This window comes from Miniopterus natalensis, chromosome 19, assembly GCF_054644295.1.
Source record: "Miniopterus natalensis isolate mMinNat1 chromosome 19, mMinNat1.hap1, whole genome shotgun sequence".
Classification (NCBI taxonomy): domain Eukaryota; kingdom Metazoa; phylum Chordata; class Mammalia; order Chiroptera; family Miniopteridae; genus Miniopterus; species Miniopterus natalensis.
This window is the reverse complement of record NC_142099.1, coordinates 23,596,312-23,616,685: the sequence shown is the minus strand read 5'-3', so window position 1 is coordinate 23,616,685 and position 20,374 is coordinate 23,596,312. Positions and strand designations below refer to the sequence as shown.

Sequence of the window (20,374 nt, the reverse complement as noted above, 5' to 3'; positions counted from 1 at the left end):
TCATTATAGGCCCCTGATAGGAGCTAAAAACAGCAGAGTCTTGCTCATGGGCGGATTCTCACCTGGGCAAGGCCTAACGTTGCACATGATCATTTCCACAGCGCTCCCTTCACAAGGCCGCCCGCCGTGCTGAGCGGGTGGATTACTGCAAGTTCTGGTCCGGGTTCGGTTGCCACGCCCACAGCTCCTCGTGCATTCTTCCCAAGGGCTCCACTCTGACCAGCTACCATCCACTGCACGAAAGTGAGACATTACACCATCAGGGGCACTTCGACTGAAACTACTAAACCTGGGGCAAAGACGGGATAAAAAGTGATGGGGAAAAAAGAAGGTGAAGGGGTGACACATGGTGACAAAAGGAGGCCTGACTGGAGGTGGTGAACACACAATACAATATACAGATGACATACCGCAGAACTGAATACCTGAAACCTGTCTAATTTTATTAACCAATGTCAACCCAATAAATTCAATAACGAAGAAAGTACTAACACTGGGGCAGCCCATAGGGAACAGAAATGAACACATGCCTATCTGTGAGCAGAGCTGTACCTGGACACAGCTTATGTTGACAGTTACGCATTTCTGAATCCGACCCTTGGCAAGGCTTCCCACCGTTGGCTGGGAGGGGGTTATTGCACAGGCGACTTCTCTTTTGGATGCCTCTTCCACAGGTGACACTGCAGGCCCTCCAGGCAGACCACTGGGAAAACCCACCATGAACTGCAAAGAAAACATTCTACTTTGTCTCTGTTTTAGCAAACACAAAAATTGCAAGTTCGATTTCATGAAGATGTGCACTGGGTCTATAGGTAAATCTGGAACTGCTGAGAAATGCTTATGGAAGCTCTTCTATGGCAAAATTAAAATCTAAGTGTGAGAGAACTTCAGTTAACTCAAGTCTCTGCCCAGCTCTAATCCTGACTCACTCGGACACGGCTACTGAAAAAGTACACAGCCAAGAAGTTTATGTGTTTTTTACCTTTTGAATATGTCTTTTTTTTTTTTTAAAGCAAAATACACACATTGATTTCTTTTTTTAAAAAAAAGCAAAACACGCACACAAAATATACACATTGACTATTTTTCAATCAAAAATTCAGTTTGGGTATTTAAATTATTAACTTGGTACTTTTCAGCTCTAATCTGTATTTAGTACCTTCAGTCTGCAGACTGTGATGAGATTTTTGTCCTAGCTCCATAATCTAGAAGTATTTTAAGGGTAAAGGAGACTTGGATTAAGACGCTCAATAATTTTTATGATCTGAGTTGCTCCGGGTGCTGTTTAATATGAGTATCTGTCTGATCACACTCACCTTGGACTGTGACTGGTACTCTGACAAGGACAGAACCCATCAAATTTCGAGCAACACATTCATATTCAGATGTATCTTCTTTCTGAGCAGCAGAGATATATAACGAGTTGTTGGACAACACGTTCACTCGGTCATCCCAGGGAATAGCGTGCCCTTGACGAGACCATGTAATGGCTGGATGAGGCTCTCCAGTGGCCTGACAATTCAATATGACTTTGCCACCAGCATTAATAATAGTTGCTATTGGCTCAAGAGTGATAATAGGAGGACCTATGGGGAAAAAAGCACATAATGTTTCTTAGTTTTGGTGGAGTAATATTAACATTTTAATCAATATTATATAATAACATAATTTTAAAAATTAGGTTAATTAGTTTATAAAACACTGTAGCTTCTCAACTACTAAGGTTATAATTTCTATTGATAGAATTTTCATAGCTCTGTTTTACTTAGTAAATGTCAAAAATTTTAAATCCCTAAGCAGATTAGCCTAGAGCATGGGATCTGCAGTCACATTTTCTGAATTCAAGTTCTGCTTCTGCTCCTTACTGCCTTCTCTGAGCCTTTGTGTCCTTAAAAATGTTGCCTAATTTGGAGGATTCTTGTTAGACTCTACTAAGATGATGTAAGCACAGCTCTTTGATGGGGAAAGCACAAAAGAGTGTAAGTACTATTGTTATCATTGCGGTTTTTGCATGGTGACCATTCACTTCTTTCTCTTATATAATTTGAGTGGTAAAGAGTCATTATTAACTTATTCTTTCACTACTGGTCATTACTCATTAATTCAATAAGCATATATTGAGAGCCAACTATTTCCCAGGTATTGTGCTAGATGTATAGAAATAACAGATACAGCTTCTCCTGATCTAAAGGAGCTCTTACTCCACTGATAAGACAGACAAGTAACTAGTTATTTAGTTGTATTATAATATACCTATAGAATTAAGTAATAGATTAGGTAGAAGACAATTTAGTAGAGTAGGTAAACGTGTGGCGATATGGGAACATAAGCAACAGTATGTTAATAAATCACATGAAAACATGTCACTGGAAATAGAAAAAGAAGACATTCAAGAATTATTAAGAAAAGACTTTCTTACGATTAGACTTTCTCACTGAATTGTATGAAGTAAAGGGAGTAATGAATGACTACAGGGTTTTGACTTGGGCAATATAGTGTATGTTGGACAATTTGATAAAACATGGGAGGAAGAACAGATTTGTTGGGAGTAAGGAATGATGATTTGCATTCATTTAGAACTGTCGAGCTTGAGGTATCTGCAGGACATTGCTGTAGAAATGTCTAGATGGAAAGTGAATATTCCCTTCTGGAATTCAGAATAAAGATATGGGCTAGATCTACAGATCTGTGAGTCTTTCATGAGTGAGATGAGATTTCTTCACAAGTGAGTCTAAAATGAGAGGAAGAGGGCCAAAGACAGAAACTACTGCAACATTATTATTTAAGAGATGGACACAAGACAAAGCCATCAGTGGTACTAAGAACTGGTCAGTGAGGTAGGAAGAAAATCAGAGAAAATGGTATCCTGGCAATCAAAGGAAGGAGTTTCAAGAAGGGGGGGGTTTAATAGTTTCTCCAGTAGATGATACCTGCTCAAGTGAAATATTTGGAGAGAATGTAAGAGAAGTTGTTCATAGCTGCTGATGGAATATTTATCTTTTTACAAGTCTACAGTGTCAAGAAAGAACATGAAGGACTTCATGGGGGATAAGAAGCTTGACTGCATTTTCAAAAATTGCTAAGATTATATATAAGAAACAGGAGCCTATTGGAGAGAAGAAAATAGCATGGAGATGGATTTAGCTTTGAAAGGATGATTCATCCTCTGGCATACAAGGTTTTAAATGTTTGGTTAAAACCTTCAAAGAAAATCAGAAGGATATGCATTTAAATAGGTAAGCAAAAGAGAGCGAGTATATTCTTGAAGGAACATGATGGGATGAAAGCAGTGTTTTCGTGGGACTGAATTAAAAGGTAGGATGATTTGCTCAATGAGAGGAAATGAATATCAGAGAATTCAGGGTGGTGGCTGCATATTTTAGACTGAGAACTGTATCTAAAACCACAGAACATGAAACAAAAAAATAGAAGTAAAATGTGTTTTATTGTGATAGTAATATGCTAGTATTTCATGTAAAGGTGCTGTCTTTTCATATGAAGTTTGAATCTCAGTGAGAGTCATTAATGCATCATTTATAGAAATGCACATATCATTCTACAAATCTGCCTTCCTATTGATATTTACACTAACCTTGCTCTAGGAACATTCAGTGCTGGAGCTTTTATTTCTCTCCCAGTGTTCACATTACATTATGTATTCAATAAACTTGCTTAATAAAGTAAACACTTCAGCTTAATCGCTCCCACTAAATAACTAAATGAGCTCATCTGCTCATGTTATTATGGTCAAAGAAAGTGTCAAATAAAACTCAGAATCTTAATTTAGATACCATATTTGAACATTTCCAATTGCACACAAGGCTGTGAATTAATCCAACAATAAAATTCCTTATGTACTGCTTTCAAGGTTGACTTAACTCTGCCGGTCACATAATGATCAGTTAAACATGATCGTTTTATCTAAATGAAGACATTGTTTCTGGTTCTTTAATCTTAATTTTAAACAAATTATATTTCTGGCTTCTTTTATATGACTCATTTATTTAAACGAGTTTGCTGTCAGTAATTGTAAATGAGCTAATCTAATGCAGCCTGTCTTAAACCGGGTCAGTGGAACACCCTTCCAGAAGAGATTCATCATGTGATGTTCTACCTATATTCACCCAGACAAAAAAGGGAGAAGTTTTCACAGAAATAACATTTATTTGGGAAATGTGGCACTTTAGATCTTCCTCTTGTTGAGTTAAAACTCACATCAGCATATTAACATTTTTGGAAAGATGTGCAGTAAAGAAACTTGATACACCTAAGTAGGGCTTGGCACATAGCACGTGCTCTTTACCTACTGAATAAATGAATGAACTTAATTTAATCTTTTTTTCCCCTCAGACTTATTGGACCACTGAACTCTACTATTTTTCTAAAAGAATCCCACAAGGTTATCATTTGATAAATATGTACTTAGCAAGATATGGAAACAACCTAAGTGTCTGTCGATGGAAGAGTGGATAAAGAAAATGGTGTGTGTGTGTATTGTGTGTGTACTATTCAGCCCTAAAAAGGGAAGGAAACCAGACAGAAAGAGACAAAGCACATATGGTATCACTTATATGTGGAATCCTAAAAATAAAAAGAAAGTTAAACTCATAGAAACAAACAGTAGCTTAGTGGTTGCCAGGGGCTGGAGGGTGGGAAAAAATGGGAAGATGCTGGTCAAAGTATACAAACTTTCAGTCTTAAGATGTGTAAGTTCTGAGGAGCTAATGTATAGCACGGTGACAATAGTTAATAATACTGCATTGTATACTTGAAATTTGCTAAGCACACAGGTCATTAGTGTTCTCACCAAAAAATAAACCAAAACAAACAGTAACTGGGTAAGGTGATGGATGTGTTAATTAACTTCATTGTGGTAATCATGTCACAACACATACACATATCAAATCATCACACTGTACACTCTAAATCTTTACAATTTTGTCAGCTATACCTCGATAAAGCTGGAGGAATAACACTGTCTTAGATATTGTAAAAATACCTATTCAATGTTAAAGTTTTGCAGAGAACTGGTTTGGCAAATAGCTGTTAGTAAATACCAGTCAATAGCATCTCTCGATAGAGAATAAAGAAAACGTAAATTCACCCCCTTAAATACTGAGCTCATTCACCAAGTAAGTAGGTTGGCCTAAGTCTCAGGTCAGTGATGTCCTCGGGCGAGCCCTGACGTGGTTCTGGAGACTATTCAATGGGACACTGCAGTCCCTCCTGTTTCTCTAATTATGAAAGCTCTGTCTTCCGAGGGCTTACACTGAGGGGCTTCACGATGGGCACGGCAACCCTGCCCAGATCACACAGCTATTTCACGGACACAGCCATCGACCTGGAGCACTCTTGAGTTTGTTTCCACTAGTCTTTATTTTTAATACGTATCTTTAAAGTGCACAGAATGGCACCTTTGTAAGCACTTTACAAGAATTGTGGTGAACTCTAAGAAGAATAGTCAATGGAAAGTACTGCAAACGGATAAACAGAAAGTTCTGCAGTGAAGCAATTGAACTGCATGAGTTAGATCAAACAGGGAAAAATATCTGCGCCAAACTGGGTCTTCCTGAGTCTCATGCTCAATAACTGAGACCATGTTGAGTCTTGTGCTCAGTGACAACTGCTCCAGCAGCAGAGAACACTAAAGTAGACACACTCTGAAAGCTACCATTGATGCACCTGCTATAACGTTAAGGAAACGGAACATTCTTTATTGGGCAACATTGCTAAAACCAGGTGTTTAGTTAGAATTTAATTCGGCGGCTTACTCTGCAGAGTCAGGCTCATGCTGCGCTGCACCACCCCAGCTTCATTCGCAGCTACGCACGTGTAGTCGCCGGCATCCTCGTTCTAGGGAAAAGAGCGTTTACGACAACGTGAGCTTACGGAGCAGAGTTTACATGGAATTTCCTTTGTGAGAAGGCGTTTTAATGGAAAGAGAAAACCTACATGTGTTTAACCTCATAAACAGGTTAAAAGAAGAAGAAAAAATTTCCCCGGCTAAATTTTTTCAAAACAGCCTATTATTGCTCTCTGACATAATAATTACTAAGAAACCAAAGCAAAAATAGCATTTTTTAATAACCATCTATTCAAAATTACCTTACTAAAGGAAAATGCTGATGCTATTCTTATAGTAATTTAAAAAGCATTAAAATAATCAGGACAAATTAATAAATATCGAGTCCTTTCTAATGGAGATTAGGTAATAAAAAAAAATTAAGCTTAGCCTCTATCTCGAGAGTTTGAGATTTAGGAGAGAAAGTGAAAAGCTAACTCGCAGAATGCAATTCCCCAATTTATATGTATGTGATATAAAAATAAGCACTGTATGAGTTTAGATTTGGCAACTAGTAAGTCACAGATTTCGCCAAAGGTCTTATGAATAGGAGAATTCTGGTCTTGTTAATAGAAACATGACGCCAATAAAGGGAAACTGAATTGCAGGAAACAGAGGAGCGTGGGAGAAGGAAGACAGACGCTGATTTAGATGTCCAGCTGGGGCTGCCACCGTATTCTCGAAATAGAAGCTTTTAGCAGGGAAATGTAAGTAGAAGTCGGAAGACTTTCAGGGTTGGGGATAGATATTTAATAATCTGAAACTGGATGGCGAAAAAAATGTTGTATTAGTATTAACGTTGGTAGGAGAAGGACCAACAACTAGAGAAGTGGTAATATTTGTGTAGACAAAAGAGGGGAGATGGGTAATGAAGAAACCTGAGACTCATTAGTGTTCAGCAGCTACAGGTAGATATCATCTCAAAACTTAAGGGTAATCAACTAAATCTAATGTTGAAATCAAACCAACGAGAATAAAAGACTGAGAGTGGTCCATTGGAATAAGTGATTAGATAGTATATTTTAATGATTATTTCAACTAATTCAACAAATTACCCATATGTAGTCTAACTGAGAAATTTTTAGATAAGATATCTCATTCATGTGACCCCTAAATCAGAATAACTTAGGGCACCACTCATTTTCCAAATTACAGAAGTTTTTGGAAAGCCTGATGTATAGTTATCGGCTTAGTGATGAAAACTGCCCTATAATTTACTTGTAGTCATGTTTGTGATTTTTCAATTTCCTGTTCTACTGATGCTAAATAACAGGGCAATGATCGGGAACAAAGCAGAAAAATTATTTTATTGCTTGTACTTCTTCAAAAGGGCTAAAAAGAATTGATTTGAACCATTGTTTCAGTTTTTTATAAGAACCCATTGATTCAGATGTTATGATTTAAATGAGAATGCAAGAGAAGCTCTTCCCATCCATGGCACCTATAGAAAGGCCTTCGTTGTGGCAATTCCTGAGTGACTTACTACAGTGCCGTAAATGGCCAGGGAGCCATTGCCAAGTTGCCGGATTCTGTGGTTAATTTCAATATCCACCCCCTTTCTGCTCCACTGGATGGTTGGGGCAGGATCCCCTTTCACCTCACAGTTCAGAATTGCATTTCCGCCAAGCGGTTCAATCCAGTTAGAAGGGTAATCACCTTTGAAGACTGGAGGTTCTGGGGAAAAACACAGGACAAGTATAAGCAAGAGGAAGCTCTGGTCATTTTTTGGGGATTTTGACCTATGTAGAAAGGTTATTTAGTGATGGGCATAGCCACTTTCAAACCCCATGAATTTTCCAAAATCAACTGCTCATGCTAATCAACTAATCTCATCAGTTTCAAGAACGTAAGTAGACGATTAACTTTGTGCCAAGTCATCTCCTTACTTACTGCTCACTTACTTTGAGTTGAATGTTCATAAAATTCTATTTCTCATGAATTTGCACATCCGTGAATTAGGGCTAAATGGATTAATAAACTGAAGTTATGGTGTATTACTACATAACAAGGAAGCAAAATACCAACCATTTATTATAAATAGATTATGAATAAAAAATAGAGCACTTTTGCCTACCTTTCACATAAACAAATCCAATTGCCTTCACAAAACCGATGCTGTTCTCTGCAGTGCACACGTAAGTACCCGAATCCTCTTTTGAAACCCTTTCAATAACAAGTTCACTGTGTCCGTTGACACTGTCAAAGTGGGCTGAGAGAAACAAGTTAGGAAACAACACAAATGCTTCTCAGTAACCTAGGAAAATAATCACAACAGCTCAGTATTTTGCAGGTTAGATTTATGGGTTGGTCAGCAATTGAACCAGAGGTCTCATCCTGACCTCGGGAAAGAGGGCTTTTTCCACAGATCCCTTCCTCTGAGCTATTTGCTGTCTATAGATGCTTGTTTGAAGAATGAAAAACAGCAGAAGGAACAGGAAGAGGGAATGAAAACAAACATTTAAAAAAATTATTTTAGATTAAAAGTACACCCTTCGTCTCAAAAGTGTGGCCTAAATCTGAATATCTTTCATTCAGAAATATGACATTTCCCATTTAATTTATCTCACCACCACATTTCCTCCCAAACAATTTACATCAAAAACATGAAAACCTTTTCAGTCATAAATCAACTGGCATGGTAGGTCAGAGGGGATGTCAAGAAAATATATGCCAGGTAGGTGATGACAATATGATTAAATTTGTAATAATTTAAACTTCTCCATAAATGGTGATGGTATAAATACTTACAAAGGTAGTTGTAATATTTGGAATACACTATAAGGTTAATCCTAAGACAAAGGATACCGAACAAGATTCTGATTAGACCAGCCAATATCTAATTATGTTAGGTATATATTGATCGTGCATGCTTTCCCCATTCAAAGTATCTTTTAAAATTTCACACTGCTGAACACTAAGTGAAAAATTGAGCTTTAACATTTAAATAGCTAAACCAGTACTATACCTTCAGAAAACAGTACTTAGACATTTCTGCACATTATTTTCCCTTAGTGACATATACTATCATTATTATTAAAATAATATAGTTGGTGTATTCCAGTTATTAACATAAATATGTATAACACAAAACACTCAAGAGTATTACTACATTTCTAACAAGATATTTATTAAATGCTAATAGTATAGGATTTCAGAACTCAATTTTGGGCAAGTTCTCATTACTGTAATGTCTTTATGTGGATGACAAAGTTTAGCAAGTAAGGAGATACTTGTCCCCTCAGCTCCTGGGTTCCAGGCACTAACTACCTCAACATGTAGTTCACATAATGATTAGAAATTTCTACGTAATCGAGCTACACTATAATAGAGGTTAATGCATACAGTGAGCAGCAGAGCTCTCTGTAAAACTGGGTGAATCTTCAGGACTCTGACAGCAGCCACCTTACTCCCTTTATCAATGCTGAAGGAGTTTCAGTGGGGATACATTTCAATGCCAGTATTTGCAATAAGGTCTTCCCCAGGGGGAGACAGATTATTTTTAGGTTAAAAAACCTACTTAGACCCTGCAACATATGGTCCCGGGACCAACTTATCCTTTCAAAAGAACGACAAGAACATACTTTACTAGGTAGAGGGTAAAACCCAGGCAAAGACACACATTTTAGAGAATGCAGAGCAATCAGTTCTTCATGTAACTTTCCACCGGTTCCCACGGCTAAAGGAAATGAAGACTGGGTTAGAGTTCTTTATGGCTGTATTTACTCTCTTCTGAAGAATTAAATTACCAACCTGGGATAATATTGTTATTGAAGGTCCATGTTAACTTGGGCAGTGGAATACCAGTGGCTCTGCAGCTTAATCGTAGCTGTTCGCCTTTATTTAATGACACATCTCCAGGGAGCTCAGTAAACGTGGGGAGAACCTGCACGGTGAGGCTGACAGTGTGTGTGTCTTCACCCACAGCATTGTTTGCAACACAGGTATAGGTGCCAGAATCCTCGGGCTTAAAGAAAGAAAAACCGCAGTGCTTAAAATTACTTAACCTCACATCATATTACATAAAACACAAACTTGCATAGCCTGGTCCCCAAAGGAGCATTCTTATGTAAAGACAGCTTAAATTTCCATCTTGTAGTCTGACGCACCTGTCTAGCTTTCAGCATAACATAATTTATCATGGATAAGCGTTTAAACAAAAGCCCATTCCTTACAGAACTCTGGTGTTTTATAGTCATGAGCGCTCAGAAAACTTCGGATTCTAGAGTCTATTAAACAGCCAAGATTATACCATAAAATGAATGGGATCAACTTTATCCTTTTAATCTGTTCAAATTAAGTCCACCAAGATTTAGTTATGAAATTTAGGCATTTTAAAGGGTAACGAGGAGGAGTAAGATACGCTCAGAAGCTCTGAAATTGATTCACATTTTAATTATGTTTACTATTTGGTGCTAAGAATGATACTCTCAAAACACATGACAATTTTTTAGGTATGTGGTACGTATAGACACATATTTCTCTCCAAGGGGACGGCCACTGAGAAACTGAGATGCTTCTGGTAGCTACAGCTCTGCAGGCTGGTGAGGTACCACCTAAGAATATTAAAAGACCTCAGCATGCATAGATCTCCAAGGCTTTAGTTTCCTTGTCAGTTAGAAAGGGTTATTTAAAACCTGGAAAGAACCAAAAAACTGCTTTTTGTATTTGCTCAATAAGACATCAGACTCTCTTACATCTCCATTCTTTCAATCATTCCCATACACGGTTATAAGTATGGACTATAACGAAGACACTTACAATTCTTTCTGAGAAACAGGTTTTAATAAAAATAAAAGGACAATTTTAGAAGGAGGCCATTTACGAGTTCCTACTCTCGGTTCAATACTAGCCTCAGGCCTGGGACATAAAGTAAGTGTAAAATTAATTTTGTAAACTGAATTTATAAGAGTATTTTTCTTTTCTTATTAAAAATATATCTCCAAGTAAAGATATTAAAAGTGAGAAGATAAATCAACAGTCTGGCTCAGTGTATCTATTCATGTCTATTATACTTACCACAACATTTTCCAGAATGAGTTCTCCATAGGGTTCAACAGTGTATTTTCCTAACAAGTTAGCTAAAAGAACGTCGTCTTTTTTCCAGTTAATTGCTGGCGTGGGGATTCCATCCGCCACACATGGAAGAACAGCTTGTGAATTCTCAGTGACCGTGTAGTATGCTTCCGTACTTCGAATTTTGGGTGGCACTACGAAGAGTTTAAAATAGACGGTTATTCAGGATATTGAGTTCAATAATATCTTTATTTACATTGAAAATTAACACACAAAAGAGTCTTTTGAAATTTCCTAGAAATACTAAAAAAATCTATTAAGATACTAATTTGTTACTATAAAAGTAATCAATATTTTTTATGCTAGCTGAATTGTAATGAGTTTGAATTTATTGAGTATTTTACAATCAGTTTCAGAGCAAATGACTTAGAACAGGGCTGAAAATCTCAACATTTTATTTGACTTCCTGACTTTTCTTAGTTGAGTTTCTTCTCTTTTTTGCAGCAAAGTAAAACAAACCAACAAAAAACAGGAATGCTTCTATGGTTGTATAACTACTGGATTTGTATCACAGACGTATTATGAGAACGAACTAATGAAAGTTACTAGTTTAAACACTATAAAACACTATCCCATACTGAATATCATAAAGTGCTAAAGAAAAAAAAATTATTGCAGTATTCCATATGTCTTACAACAAATGCAAGTAAAACCAGGTCAAGACAATTCAGATTTTATACAGTAACAAAGGGAAATTTTACAGTGATTTAATCACCGTGCATTATGATACCAAATATTTCCTGTGCCTCAATTTTTTTGAACTACAATATAGGCAATAAAGATAAGAGGAATGTTTTGGTGTGCTAAAAAATTCCTTGGTGGATGTAGAACTAAGATATTCTAAAGGAAAAATCTTGAAAGTTTTTTGGCTCAAAACGTAAAAATACCTCCCCTCCTAAAACAATAAACTTTGGAATTATTCAAATGTATCAATGAGAAATAAATCAAATTTAATACCCTTTAAAAAGGGACAACAGTTGGTGTCAGCAAAAATAAAGCTATTCTGTAAACTCCAATTTTTCATCCTTTCGATAATTACCTGAGTAAATATATAAGCATATGATTGAGCATATGCATAATCACTACAGATAACATGAAAAACATAATCTATTTTGCTTAATGGTGCACCATACTCAATTTTTTTTTTAAATTAAATTGTGCTGTGTTTTTATTATCTCTTTTATGCTCGTTTCCTTGGAGTTGTTATTTCTTTTGTTGGTTGTTACAGAGTTCCCACATTACTACACTTAATTCAATTCATTCTTTTTTGAAATGAAAAATTTAAGGCTATGCCTTTATATTTGAGTTTAGTTTTGGCCACACACCATACATTTTGATTTCTAGTGTCCTTATTTTTATTATTTTCTAAAAACCTAAAAATAAAAACATATTCTTTGACCTACTTGCTGGCTAGAATGCTATTTTTTAATTAGCCTGGGGTTGGGGTTTTTGGCATTAAAGGTTCATTACACATGTCTAGCTATATTGCATTGTGGGTAGGAATTGTGCATGTATTTTTAAATCTTAACGATTTCTTTGCTGTTTGGTATCTGATCAATTTTGGTAAATTTTCTACAAATACTAGAAAAGGAGTATTGTTGATGTATTATATTCGTACCTTATTTACTAAGGGACTAATGTGTATTGATTAGTTCAAGTATATTCACTGAAAGCAGGTATAAATCAGGAAAAGAAATTTAGAAAACTCATAAACGGTGATTTTCTTATTTTGGCTAAATTATTCATTTATCAATTAAAAGTGGTTTCACTTGAACTTTTACTGTTACCTATGAAGCTGTAGGAAATTCAAATACAGCTGAAAAATAAAAAATAGCTTTCACAAATTTTCAAAGAAAAGCAAAACTCATCATTAAAACGAGACTAACAGCACTATTACTAATATTAATATTACTAGTACTAATAATAGTACTGAAAATAGTAGTTAGGAACAGTTTGATTTGCTTGTTGTTTCCTACCACTGATATGAATAGTTATTCTATCTTTAGTCTTACGATATATATTAACAACTAAAATATTTCAATACTGGTCTTCAGGTAATTTGTAATTGAGTACAAAGGGAAAAAATGGTAATTTTTTTCTGTTACAAAAATATACGTGTAAATATTTTGCTACTTTAAAATAATGACTCCAGTATATCTCCAATACTCAGTAGGTTCATACGGGATTTATAATGTAGGTCATGGTGATCAGTGTGGAGCCAAGATGACTTTCAACTTGAGAAGGAAAGCAGAAGAGTCGCCAAGAAAAACGGCCTTCTCATAAGCCAGAGTACAGATCTCAAGAATCACAATACGAGGGGATTATTGCTAACACATTAATTATCCTGGCTATATTAATAAAATATCTCTTTCTCGCACATAAATAAATAATACCTATACAAAACAGATTTGAGGGGCAAGTGTACTTGCACCAGACACACACTCTGAACTCCTGGCTTTGCACGGTTTTGATTTCCATCGGATGTCTTCTTCGTGGCCTCTTCTCGTTGCCATGTCTGCAGCAGGGTGAACCAGTTTAGGGGACAGCACCTACCGTGGACGGTGAGCCTGGTGCTGGCGCTGCTGGCCCCTGCCGCGTTAGCCGCCGTGCACGTGTACTGGCCGGCGTCCTCCGGCCGGGCAAAGGCTATGTGCAGGGCCCCCGAGCTGATGAGGCGCCGGCGGACTGAAGCCACAACCGTGTGGCCGTCCTTGTGCCACGTGATGTCAGGCGGCGGGAGGCCGTCCGCCTCACACGGTAACGTGAAGGGCTTATCCACAGCAATGATATATTCCTTCGGATGGGGGCTGATGACTGGGGGAACTGAAAGATATGAAGTTCACGTCTCATCTTAAAAGCATGAATGGACCACTTATAGACTTTGATATTGCCCTAGCAAAGGGAAGTCACGTAGATAAGAAAGAAACACAACCCTGATTTCAGGGTATCAGCAAAGGATCACTGCAGTTTGTTTTCATCGACCTCATTTCAGAAAATTATTCTCTGATGTAGTTAACAAATGTAAATAATAATCAGCTTTAAATAGGATATAAACATACATTCCTGAGGGATTGCATTTCCAGAAAATTTAAGCTGTGTTGCCAGAGGCACTTCCTTTAACATACATGTATTATGTGATTCATTTCAGCTACTTAAACTTTCAAAACAGACCCCTTCAAAGTTTGGAAATTATTTCACTGGGTCTCTACTCATGCATTCCTACAGTGCTCAGCATGGCGTGTCATATCCAGTGGCCAAATTTAATGTAGTATTTGAATGAATGAATAAATAAATGAATGGATCATGGAAAATAATTGTATAGCTCAAAATCTTCCCACTTCTTCAGAAAACAACGCAAGGGCTTATGATAAGGATTTTTCTTCCTATTGTTTAGAATAGGTTGATTACCACGTACATATTGGCCTGGATATTCTACTGATTTAGACATATTAAATAAGTATGAGAGAACAGCCAACCATAAGCAAAGAGAAAGGAAAGAGAGGATGACTCTGCTGCCTTCAAGTCCAGAGACAGTGACAAGTTGCAGAGACAACCATGATGGTAAAAATGCCACTTTAAGTGTGCGTATGAAAAAAAAAAAAATCCTCTGAATCATCCACCACGGACTCAAAAAAGCTTGAGAAACAAGGCCAGTGATATTCATTGTCACCACATGCTGATGAAGAAGTGAAATCAGAAACAAGAGATCTCTAAGAACTCCACTCTTCCAAGTAAAGCCCTGTGCATGGCCAGACCCAGGGACCCGGAACTATCTGCTACATCTCCAAGGCTGTGGAGAAATGGTCAACTATGTAGAGACCAAATCTTAGGCTGCACACTCCTGGTGATGAGTAAAATAAAATCGCCAAGTTGTGAAAAAATAGGAATAAGCATGCTAAAATTATTTTTACCAACCAAAATTATTTGGTTGGAGTTGTGCTTGCAAATTACATGCTGTATCTGCAAGGAGAAGTTGTATTCAGGATTTTGCACGAATCTAGAGCCCACAATCATCTCTGGTTGCTTTTAGGATGTTGAAATGCTATTGTTTAATGTGTCTTTGTCCCACAATTGCTCATATCAATAATTTTATTCCATTGGTGAAAACAAAACAAAAAAAACCGCTCAAATCTGGAACTGCTCTTTCCCATGACCTCTATATTGCCAAAACCAATGAGCATTTCTCGGTCCTTACCTTCCATGACCTCACCTGCACCCAACAAAACTGTCCACTCACTTCTTGAATCTCTCCTAGCCTCCGTCTAGTACTTCAACACCGCTGCCCTCTCCTTTTAATTTTTTCCACTGTCCTCTCCTTTCTCGGAGCCCCCTACACAATGCAGCGTCCCGGGGCTTTGTCCTTAGCTCCTCTTTATCCAAGTTCTCAACCACTCTTGTGAGTTAAAATACACTGAGTACTTCCCTAATTTATACCTTCGACTATACTTCTCCCATGAGCCTTGAATTCATAAACAGTCAACTCTCTATTTGACATCTCCACTAGGATCTCTAATAGTTTCCCACGTTTAACAGGATTACACAGAAATCATGGTTCTCCCTTGCATTCCCCGTGGCGCTATCCTCACTCACTAGCTCAAGCCCAAGGCCCAGGAAACAACACTAATTCTTCTGTTTTCCTAACCTCCCAAATCTGATTTATCAGCAGTCCTAGCGATTACATCTCCAAAAGCATTGCCAACCCATCACTTTTTTCATTAGCCCTTGCAACCCACACGCCGGCCGCCACTCCTGGCCAGACCACAATACCCTGCCAAGATGGCCCGAATGGTTCTTCCAGCTCTAGTCGGGCCTTTTCTCTAAGCCATTATCTACACAGCAGCAAAAGAGGTCGTCCTACAACCAAATCAGAGTCTTGGCTAAAGGCTTCCCGCTGCGTAGACTATGAGATCTCACCTTCTTGTGGCCCTTCGGCCCTCCGCGCACAGTCGCCAGCCCCCCCTCGCTCATCGCCGTCTAGCCACACTGGCACGCTGCTTCTCTTACCCTTACCCTTTCCTGCCTCGGGCCCTGGCACATGCTGTCCTCTTTGCCTCGGACACTCGGACACCTTTACAGGTTACCCTAGCTCATCGGTCAAGTCTCAGTTTATAGGGGACCCCTCAGAGAAGCTACTTGAATGGCTGAAGAGGTCCCCACACGTCCCCTTTATTCTCAATCTCAGCCATCTGCTTTCACCTCCACATAGCATATATCAGAATTTAGAATTATTTTATTTATTTGGTAGTTTAGTTTTTTCCTTCTTCGTACTGTAAGGGAACGGTTGTGTCTGTGATGTTCAATGTATTTCCACTGATTATCCCAGTAAGTATTTGTTGAAAAATACAAAGAAATTAGATTTACAATCTGCAGGTAAGTGAGCTCTACTATAGTCATTAATTGATCACAGGAAAATCGCACCACGAGGAAATTCAAAATCAGCTAACGCAAATTCAGCTGCTCAGAACCTATTTTTAGTGCATTTTCTTATTCACAAAAGCCATGCATATAAGGTGTAAAAATTATACCAAGGAAATATCAGTGAAATGTGAAAAAACCCCATTGTGTCTTGAGAACAGTTTTATCCCGTCAAGTTGGTTTAACAGCGATCATGATTTGTTTTCTTAGGTGGATATTGCAACCTAGTGTTTCATAGTATATCCATAGTAGTATTATGGAGAAAATAGTTTTAAAAATCACCTTAAATATGTGCTACAATGAAACAGAGGACCAAACGGAGGTTCACAGAAGATCAAAATATGATGCGATGCCTCAGTTTTCTTCTTCAATGTAAAAAAACCCTCCCAACACACTAAATTTTCTTCCTCAATAAGGGTCATAGATGATATAAACTAAAAGTGCTGAGAACGACTTTAGCTCTATGAATTTTAGTATTCATGGCGACAAGCACCTTTGCATAAAGACACAGAGAGTTGTTACTTGCATACCTTGAACATTCAACTTGATTCTGCCCAAGGCTGTGCCCGCCGGGTTCTGAGCCACACACATGTAAGTGCCGGCATCCCCTCTGTCAGCTCTGGAGATCTGCAGGCCGCCCCTGGGAAGAACTGTGTGGCTTTTGCCTATATCACAGTAACAGAAGCAGAGTGAGAAGAGTTTTTATTTCTGTGAAAAAAAATCATACCGACTTCTGAATTAGAGAACACCCTAGAGCCATGGTTTTTCTTGATAAAAACAGTGTAGATACCTGAAGTGATGACATTGATGCCTTCTTTTTGCCAAGTAATGAAAGGACTGGGTGTCCCTGTTGCTTCACACGGTAACAAAATGGGATTGTTCAGGATGACGTCTAGTTCACTTGGCTGAGGCTGAATGACAGGAGGCTCTAGAAGGACCAATCAATGGAAATCAGCAATGACACTCGGTAGTGGCAGAAAAGTCTACAGTAGCCATGAGGTTAAACATGCCCAGACTCATAATTCCAAAACTGGAGTGATTTGACTGTCCCAGGGAAAAGTGAATATTGGCCACATTACATTTTTTTGAGTCTTGCTACTACAGCCAGTTTCTATTAGAAGACCAGAAACAGGAATAGATTATACAAATTTAGGGAGAGAAGTGATTCGAGAGTTGTTCTGTGGGGTTTGTTGTCTGTGGGTCTTCTTTCTTATTTTTATTTTTTCCACTGATTTTTAGAGAGAGTGGAAGGGAGGGGGGGAGAGAGAGCGAGAGCGAGAGAGAAAGAAATATTGACATAAGAGAGACACATCGATTTGTTGATCATGCAACTGAGGTATGTGCCCTTGACTGGGAGTCGAACCTGAGACCCCTTCTGTCCCCAGGCCGATGCTCTAACCACTGAGCAAAACTGGCCAGCACTGTGCGTTCTCTTTAGGCTACTGAAGACTATCTACCAGGCTTTCTTATCCTCAGCATATTTCTGTGGTTCACAGCTCTAGACAGTACCACCTTTCAAGAATAAACACGATAAAACAAAACTAAAAACCAACATCAAGCTTTTAATGAGTCAAGAGTCCTCCATACCCTGGACGTGAAGGGTCACGTGTCGATGTGCAGAACCGGCCGCATTCCTGGCGACACAAGTGTATCTCCCAGCATGGTTCAATTCACTGGCAAATATTTCAATTGCTCCTAAAAAGAAAAAAGTTTTTGCACACGGTGTACCCATTTTTCTGGTTCGATGAACTGTATCTCTCTGATTTCTGTGTTTTCATCCCCATAGCACAGTGGTGCTGGCTTATATTAATACTTGTAACCTCTGAGGTGCCTAGCAAAGAACTTTTAAAATCATTATTAACAGCTTTATTGAAGCAAAATTTACATATCATAAAATTCACCCATTTAGATTTGCAATTCAGAAATTTTAGTCTATTTACAGTTATGCAACTATCATCATAATCTAATTTTAGAATATTTCCATTTCCCTAAAAAGAAATCTTATCACATTTACAGTCACTCCTCACTTCACTCTCAACACCAGCCCTAGGCAATCACTAATTTGCTTTCTGTCTATATATTTCCCTTTATAGACTATTTCATACAGATGAAATCATACGGAAGCCTTTCGTGTCTGACATGTCACGGTGAGCATAGTTTTCGGGTTTCACCTATTCTAACATGTGTCAATATTTTTGTTCCATTTTATTGCTACATAGAATTCCACTGTATGGATTATCCACATTTTCTTTATCCATTCACCACCTGATGGGCAACTGAATTGTTTCTACTTTTTGGCTATAGAGAATTATGCTGTTTGAACATTTGCAAACAGGTCTTTCTGTGGACATATGTTTTCATTTCTCTGAGTAGATACCTAGGAATGGAGTTGCTGGGTGATATGGTAACTGTTTAACATTATGAGAAAGTTCCAAACTGTTTTCTTTGCACAATACTTTGTGCTGATGGGTAATTAATGTATATTTTATGATTTTAATTACTATCAACTTATACAGGTTTCTGAGAAGGCAAAAAATACTTTGCCTTGAAAGCCAAGTTCCACCCCAAGAGCAAATCTTCCATTATTTCCCTTTTATTGAAGAAATAAAAAAATTCTTTCAGAATAATATGCACACACTCATAAAGCCCCTGGATGCTAGTTGTTGCTTTAGTGTATCTCCAGTGCCCTCCCCAATGCAGGGTGAGTTTTCAGAAACACCAATGTGCATCACCTATACTTTCATATGGGTGAATTATTTTTCCTCTCTTCAATTCTATAGATTTTCAATACTTAACTTCTATAAATGATGGCTACCACCCTCAAAAATTACTCATCACAGCACTTATCACCCAGCCTTACCTGCTAAATTATAAACTGAAAGCAAGAACCCTGTCTTAGTTTTATACCATCTGAAACTTAGTGGAGTATATAGTATATTTTAGGCACAAATGTTTGTTAAATAAATGGACATGCTATTTAGCCAATGAAAGAAATGCTGTCCACTCAAAGCCAACCGGTGAATTTGTTAAACCTTAGATTTAGTAAATATGCCCACAAAATTCCAGTGGATCATGCTTATTCAGATCAGCCTTAGATATTGTAACTTTGTTTGCAGACTTCTTTCCTCTCTTCTTATGCCAATTGCATTTTTCCCCCCAGCTGCCTAAGCACAGAAATTCATATGTATTTCATTTTTTAAATTTTGGTGCAAAAATGTCTGGTGAGGCCATCCATTCACCCTTAGTCCAATCAACAGATGTGCAATCGCTAAACTTGGTCTTACCTGAGGACTGAATAATTCTGTAGCCATCTCCTCTGGGAAGCAGTCTTATACCATTTTTCATCCAGTGAATGGAGGGAAATGGAACCCCTGAAGCAGTGCAGGTAATTACTGCTGGGGAGTGTTTGGTTACTAGGAAGTCGGTCGGCTCATCAGCTATGGAAGGTGGAACTAAAACAACAACACAAAAAAAGAAAATGCCATGTTTCCAATGCTCACAGATTTCCAAAGAGTTATCACACACCTTTCTCTTTCCACAGTGAAAGCAAATGTTCATTAAGGGGAAAAGGAAGCCCTCTTGGGAGGCTGGAATGATGAATGACGTCAGTCCAACTTTCAATCCACACACTAAGCCAGTTCTACCTTGGACAGTGAGATCCACGGTTCTCTTGTCCTCTCCTGCATCGTTGGTCACAGTGCACTCGTAAGTGGCAGTGTCATCCACAGAAGGGGAAATAATTACTAGTGAACCAGAAGAAAGGAGCCTAGAAGAAAGAATTTAAAACAATGAGATATGACATATCAGTTTACATAAGTGTTTCCAGTTGGTTCAATATGGTCCCATGTTGTGAATTGAGGGAAATGGAACTCTTTCCTGTTAAAATGAGCATCATTTCTGATACTTAGGGTATCAGACTTTAAATTTATATGGCAGTTCATTGATAGGGCCTCAGCCTTGACATTTACAGGAGGCAGTGGGTAGAAGGATTGCCTGAAGGGGGGATCTTGCATTTTCGAAAAATCAACCACGAGCAACCATGAT

The 20,374-nt window shown here is 38.0% G+C and overlaps 1 protein-coding gene across 1 annotated transcript in view; it reads right to left on the bottom strand.

Moving 5' to 3' along the window:
- HMCN1 (hemicentin 1) overlaps positions 1-20,374 on the bottom strand; it is a 345,340-nt gene that overhangs the window by 38,806 nt on the left and 286,160 nt on the right. Inside the window, exons 76-89 of the mRNA XM_016224594.2 lie at positions 19,975-20,096; positions 19,615-19,782; positions 17,918-18,025; positions 17,121-17,258; positions 16,861-16,995; positions 13,469-13,738; positions 10,859-11,049; positions 9,593-9,806; positions 7,917-8,051; positions 7,326-7,516; positions 5,772-5,853; positions 1,317-1,586; positions 553-723; positions 63-233 (exon numbers count right to left, since the gene is read on the bottom strand). Coding sequence (XP_016080080.2) covers positions 63-233; positions 553-723; positions 1,317-1,586; positions 5,772-5,853; positions 7,326-7,516; positions 7,917-8,051; positions 9,593-9,806; positions 10,859-11,049; positions 13,469-13,738; positions 16,861-16,995; positions 17,121-17,258; positions 17,918-18,025; positions 19,615-19,782; positions 19,975-20,096 — 2,366 coding nt within the window. The remainder of the gene's footprint in view (positions 1-62; positions 234-552; positions 724-1,316; positions 1,587-5,771; positions 5,854-7,325; positions 7,517-7,916; positions 8,052-9,592; positions 9,807-10,858; positions 11,050-13,468; positions 13,739-16,860; positions 16,996-17,120; positions 17,259-17,917; positions 18,026-19,614; positions 19,783-19,974; positions 20,097-20,374) is intronic.